We start from the raw sequence: 6813 nt of genomic DNA on the forward strand, positions 1-6813 counted from the left end.
ACTTGCTGGACGTTGGTCGGCAGGTGGTGAGTGGTTGCATCACTTCCTGGTTTTTTTTTTCCCCTTCCCGGGTTTTGTTCCCCTCTCTCTCTCTCTCATTTTACTTTCCATTACAATTTATTATTGTTGTTGCTGTTGTTGCTGTTGTTGTTGTTGTTATTATTATTTTATTATTTCAAGTATTAAACTGTTCTTAACTCACGAGTTTTCTTACTTTTGCTCTTCTGATCTCTCCTCGGTCCCACCGGGGGGGAGAGGGTGAGCGAGCGGCTGGGTGGTGCTTGGTTGCCGACTGGGGTGAAACCACGACAATCACACAGAGCGCGCTGCATCAGGACAGACAGCTAATACCGAGCAGCTTATTGCATTTGCCACGTTTCCACATTGCCCTTCCAAATCAATGACGCTTGCTATTGTTAGATGGAAGCAGTAGTGTCAACATATATTTGCTTAACCTTTCACAGCTGGAACAGAAATACCATCTATGCTTTGGATGCCTCCCGACTGAACGGTGCTCTGACTGGCAGGCTAACCTTTGGCAACCAAATGCGTCGATTTGTACCTCGCTGATTGGAGGTACACGGAACTGTTAAACAACGCGCCTGCCTCCCATTCCTTTGCTCCAGAACAGTCCAAAAGCAGAAGCAATTCCTTTCCATCTGCAGCAGCACCTTCTTATCCATTCTAAGAACATCAGAGATGGTAGAGCCCAAGCAAATCACAACCCTCGTTCAACCCTGCCATGGACAGAAACTGCCGTCCTTCTGTCGTCTGCAAGCCCTGCTGTTTTGATTGCAGAGATCTTTCTCACAGGACTTCTTTGAACCAACAAGCACGTTGCCAGAGAGAGCTCCTTGCGAAAGAGGTGAAGAACTGCTTTGTAGAGATACTTTCTATCGTGCAGTAAACAAACAACTGTTATTTCTAAAAGGATCTAATGCTAAAAAACAATTCAGAGTATTTCCTATCCCCAGTAAGTGGTTTTGAAGTTCAGCATACGTTACCAACAGATGATCCACCTAAAAAAAGAGATGCTCATCTATTTTTGCATAGAGCTCTCATAAAGCTTTATTATACACAAAGTGTGATCAAATCAGACAACTTCTGTGCAAAAGAGCGACGTCAAGACAGTTGCATGATCGCACACAGAGCTCTCTGATCTGGACTGAAACATCTTTCAAACACAGGTCTAGCAGTAGCAAACGGTGGTAATGGCCTTTCACCCACAGTACACCGGGGACTAGCCAGCAGGCACCAACGGCGCTTCAGATGCAAAAGGCATGTTCTTTAATACTTAAATAAATCTGCGACTTTAAAGACATGACTTAATCCTCACATGCCCCGGGAGAGGTGAGGTGCAGACAAGTATTATCTTCATTTTATAGATGGGGAAACTGGGGAGAAGGCACCTCCCAGAAGAACACGCTATGCAAATTGAGATTAGAAACTCTTGGCTCAGATCATACCTCGTGCCTGAGGTACAGTGAGAAACCCAGGCCTTGGGGGGAGGGAACCCCAAAGAAATCAGAAACGATTTTTCTCCTTTGCTGCGAGGATTCCATATTCTGTTCAAGTGATGAATTACAGTCACATTCACTGCAGCTGCTTCCAGCAGGCTAGGGTAGGAGCATCAATTATCAGCCCAAGAGGAAAGGACTAAATCAATAGAAGAAGAACTCTGCTTACTTGCTGACGGGGTTTTTAATCCCCTGTCCATCCGAGCCAAGTCCCTCGCCTTCCTTCCAGCCCATCTTCATTAGCATTTGATAACCTATGTTTTCCACAGTCAGTTTGAACTCCTTGTATTCAGAATAATCTGGCTCACGTCCTTCCTGCAGAGACACAAAAGGTAGCGTTGATTATTTTTTTATATGCACCTATCTTTGTGGGTCAGAGGAGGGGAAAACCAGCTTCAGCTACTCAAAGTTAGGATGGTTCTGGCAAACAATTAGTAACTAGCACGATTTACTGGGATTCCAGTTCTGCACCACCACAGAGAAGAAAATAGGTAAATGATAAAGCACTGCACAGCCCTATAACATAATCTGCAAGAAGCAGGGAACGCTACTGTGAGATTAAGCTGAGAAATATTTAGCTCCTGAATTTAAAGTTGCTCACTGCATCAAGCTTCAGACACAGTTCCTATTTAAGCCAGGATCTCCAGGGAACGTCAGACCCCACGCTGGTTACACGAAAACATTATAAGGGATGCGCCAGCATCAAGAAATTCTACAGTTTAGGAAGAATTGGCAGGTATTGAAGTGCTTTGCATAAGCTTTTTGTAGGCTTTGTATTTTCACTTTACTGCAATCGTCTGGATAAAAATTCAAATTTTCCTTGCTTGGCATCAGCAACCACTTATCCGAAACAAGAAGAGCAGACAAATGGCGGGTAGTCTGAGAGGCTTGTCTATAATTTCAGCTAACCCCCAAATACTGTCCCAACAGTCTGTTCTCTAATTTGCTACAGCCATTTCTCTGCAAAGACCAAAAAGCCATCCCCTTGTTTCCTCCAGAAGTAACAGCTCCCAGGGCAGAAGCACCTCAAGGCTGCAAGGTAGCTAACTGCTGTGAAAAAGGGCTAAGCAAGCTTGAGTTCTTTCTCTCACTGCTACGGGACAAGTCTGAAGCACTGCCATCCCCCTGTGAAGTCTTTGCTATTTCACCTTCAATGCTTTGAACGTCTCCATGAATTTCTCCAGCTCGTCAGGTGGAAGAAAGTCTCCGATGAAATGTTTCCCTCTGCCCATCTGGGTCAGCTGCTCAGCCCACTCTGCCCAAGACACAGAGGAGAGAAAACAGCAGTAACGCAGCGTTCTTTGACTTGGAATTTCAGAGGGTTTGTGAAGCATAAAGCCTCACCGCACCAGACGGTCATTATCTCCACTCAACAGGCAGGGAAGCCACAGCAGAGACCAGTGAAAAGTGACCCTGCGACTCCCACGCCAACAATGTGATCTCAGACGTCTCCCTCTGGAGGCCTTTGTACAACCGCAGAGCAAGACGTTTGCACGGCAGCTCCCCACACACCTCGCGTCTTGTCCATCTCCATGCGTCGAAGCTGGTGCTCCCACGTCCCCAGCTCACTGTCCACCTCTTCGTCGCTGTCATAGCCGTGCTGGTGCTGCTGAATTGCCTTTTCCCACATCATCTGCATCTCCTGCATGGCTCGCTTGTGCTTCATGATCATATCATACATCTGCTGCATCTAGGGGAAGAGATGCAACAGCGCACTCAAGATGACAGCCAGGTCACAGGCAGCAGTCTGCCACGGAGGCACGCAGAGTTCCGCAGCAGAGCCCGCACCCGCCCCAGCTGCCCTACAGAATACAGGTTACGACAACTACAGATCGCAGCAGGCAGCGCTGCTGCTTGGTCTGATCCGCTCGCTTCTCGGCTCAAACAGGAGCATTATGTGCTGGTTCCTCCAACAGAAGAACCTTGATATTAACGCTGAGGACTGCTGCCATCTGATCATCCCCACACAGCTGAAACTTCACCCTCACGTTCTGGCAAAAGCCAATTCTGCTCTCATTCCCCCAAAGCCTGCAAGTATCCACTCACCTTCTCTCCACTCCTGAAGCTATACATAACCAGCTGCAGATGTGACACAACAGACCTTACAGATTTTGGGTTTCAGTTTGGTAGGACAGCAATTGGCTGGCTTAATTCATATTCCCCAAAGTCCTCTAATATTTCTGCTGACTGCAGCATCACATGATTCTTAGGCATTCAGCACAAATCCTAGAGATTTATTTGTGGGCCACTGGGAAAGTTTCTTTGCTATCTCCACCTCCGTTTTCCCATCTAACCCAGCCGTGCTGCGACACCATATGAATTTGGAAATCATTTCAGGGCATTACCTCCTGCTGCTCCTTCAGCTGTTTCTTCTGGGCTTCGGAGAGCTCCGTCACACCCACCAAACCAACCGGTTTCCCTTTTTCATAACCAAGACCCTTGAGGTCCTGAACTGTAATAAGCACATGTTAAAAGACTTTCAAAAATCTGAGACAGCTGTTGAGACCAGCGAAACCGTATCTCAAGATCCCCACATGAAGTTTTACACTCATTTCACGGTTCCAGCATTGAGACACTTAACTGAAGAACAACCGCCTGGCAGGACTTAGGAACCACAGGAGCAGGAAAGCCACCGGGTCGCACCTCCTTCGCCAGCCAGCTCAGAGCATTCCCTCACCCTGGTCCAAGGCTCTGCCCATACCGCGTTAGCAGACTCGCAAACTGTGTCGCACATCCTCGGAGGTCACACTGCACGGCAATCTGCTACACCACGCTTTAAAAATCATTCCTCCTTAAGATTAATTCCCCTCCATGAACCCCAGCCACTGCAAAGAGTGATACTTAATTATTCAGAATTGAGTCACAAGCAGATCCGAGCCTGTCAGCACATTGTCCAATCCCTGCACGTAAGTGTCTGCTGATTACTGTGTAAACAGCAACTTCAGTCAAAATGAAAAGCAAATGACCACATTAGAATAAAGACACGAGTGTTATGCTGCTTTTGGAAGTTGCCGTTCCCCAAGGAGATTTTAGTTTCTTATCTACAGGCTCAAGAGCAGCATTGCCAGGGATGCTGCCCTGCTTTCAAAGAGGGGACATTTTAAGTCTCTGCTTGACAATCCCATTGATGTATCCTCCTTCTTCTGCAGCATCCCCTTTTAGGAGCTCCTCCTTTGGAATGATTTTTGCTGTTGTATCAGATAAGCCCTGAAATCAGACATTAACATTATCTGGGAAGGGCACCTACTGATTTAAAATGACCATACGGCACTCTGAGTTCAAAGGGCAAGTTAAAGGAAGGAGAGACGGGGGAGAAAAGGAAGCCTATTTGCGATTCCTGCACCATGAAAGAAAGTAATAGAAACACTGCTGGGGCTGCAAAAAAGAGATTTACAATGGAGATTGCCTCGCAAACTTTGTTCATATATATCTAGCAGGGCTGGCAGCTCCCCTCTAAAGCACCTCAGAGCTAAGATCCCAACAGTTAAATATTTAAGGGATTAAAAGAAGACATACAACTGCACTTGAAAGCGCACTGCATTTTTCAATACAAGGAAAAGGATTTCTTCCTAACGACTGCAAAAACCTCCATTTGAATGTAAGTCCAGACTACAGTTAAATGATGCTTCATTAATTATTCATTATCTATTAATTATGAAGCCCGATAATAATAGGATCATTGTTCATGACACCAAATGTCTACACAGCATGCTAATTAGGCCCCAGGGGTCGTCTTCTCCCTTCCTCTTATTCGCACTCAGGGCAATTGATCTGAGCGCTCTTATCTCCCCTCCTCTCCCGCACGCTTTTGGCTGAGCACGCCGCGATTGGAAAGTGGCTGCCTTAACTCCAGCCTCCCAAGGAGAACATAAAACAGCGCATCCACCCTCCCTTGCACAGCTACAGCCTCTGCACATTCGCACCAGCGCCAGGAGTCAACTCTGCAGGAAGAGTTATGTAAAACACTGCAAGAGGTTTTCCAAGAGGAGGGAAGCAAGAAGCCGTGTTACGCTAGGCTTGGTGCTAGGATACGCGCTTTCAGCTCCCAAGAAATAAGAACAAATAGAAAAATAAACCTATCTATTACTGGTAAACAGCCCAATTTGTCTCAGAGAGCACTGAGATTTAGAAACAGTTTTAATGAACACACTACGCCTATTCCACGGAAAGAAGAATCTGGCCCCAAATGTTATGTGTGACGGGGGCACTTCAGCATCAGCCCTAGTCAAAGATTCACCTCCTGTCTCAGGGCATGGGAAAGCTTTCTGAATGCACCGAGGAAGACTCTCTGCCCTTCACAGAGGTCAGCAGCTCTTCGGCTTAGTTCTGAATTGCATAAACACTCAGGCTAAGAGCCAGGCATGGCTCTAGAGGCCCCGCGAGCTGGTGGCTTGCCAGCATATATAACCACCTTAAAGGAAAGAGGTGAGACTGTAGCATCTCCTTTTACTTCCCAGAAAGCATATGCCACTGCTCCTTCTTGTGCTAAAACTACATCTGGTTTGTCTGACTGCTCTGGTACCTTGCAGACTCTATGCCGAGAGATGCTGAAAGAGTCACTGCAGAAATTTAGCTCTGGGGGATAATTTTGTAGGCTTGGCTCAAAGTATCACAATACACGCAATGTTGACCGAAAAAGCGAAGCTCCGCCCCAAGTCCACATCTGAAGATAGAAAAGTCTATTCATAAATAAGATCAGCCAATGTATTTGCATATGTCCTGGTTTCAGCTGGGATAGAGTTAATTTTCTTCCTAGAAGCTGGTACAGTGCTGTGTTTTGGATTTAGCATGAGAATAATGTTGATAACGCACCGATGTTGTAGTTGTTGCCAAGTAGTGCTTACGCTAGTCAAGGACTTTTCAGCTTCCCGTGCTCTGCCAGGTGCACAAGAAGCTGGGAGGGGGCGCAGCCAGGACGGCTGACCCGAACTGGCCAAAGGGCTATGCCATACCATACGATGTCATGCCCAGTATATAAGCTGGGGGGAGTTGGCCGGGGGGCAGCCATCGCTGCTCGGGGACTGGCCGGCGGGTGGTGAGCAGCTGCATCACTTGTTTTTCCTGGGTTTTGTTGCTCTCTTTCTCTCTCTTGTTGTTTTCCTTTTCATTACAATTTATTATTATTATTTTATTTCAATTATTAAGCTGTTCTTATCTCAACCCAGGTGTTTTCTTAGTTTTGCTCTTCTGATTCTCTCCCCCGTGCCACCGGGGGTGGGGGAGGATGAGCCAGCAGCTGTGTGGTGCTGGGTTGCCGACTGGGGTTAAACCACGACAGCATAAAAATAGATAAGAT

The 6813-nt window shown here is 46.7% G+C and overlaps 1 protein-coding gene across 1 annotated transcript in view; it reads right to left on the reverse strand.

Moving 5' to 3' along the window:
- SUGP1 (SURP and G patch domain containing 1) overlaps window positions 1-6813 on the reverse strand; it is a gene marked incomplete at its 5' end in the record, with an annotated part of 20063 nt that overhangs the window by 2414 nt on the left and 10836 nt on the right. Inside the window, 4 exons of the mRNA XM_009324955.1 lie at window positions 1687-1832; window positions 2666-2772; window positions 3030-3207; window positions 3863-3969. Of these exons, the coding sequence (XP_009323230.1) occupies window positions 1687-1832; window positions 2666-2772; window positions 3030-3207; window positions 3863-3969 (538 nt within the window). The remainder of the gene's footprint in view (window positions 1-1686; window positions 1833-2665; window positions 2773-3029; window positions 3208-3862; window positions 3970-6813) is intronic.

This window comes from Pygoscelis adeliae, unplaced genomic scaffold (assembly GCF_000699105.1).
Source record: "Pygoscelis adeliae isolate BGI_AS28 unplaced genomic scaffold, ASM69910v1 Scaffold726, whole genome shotgun sequence".
Taxonomy (NCBI): domain Eukaryota; kingdom Metazoa; phylum Chordata; class Aves; order Sphenisciformes; family Spheniscidae; genus Pygoscelis; species Pygoscelis adeliae.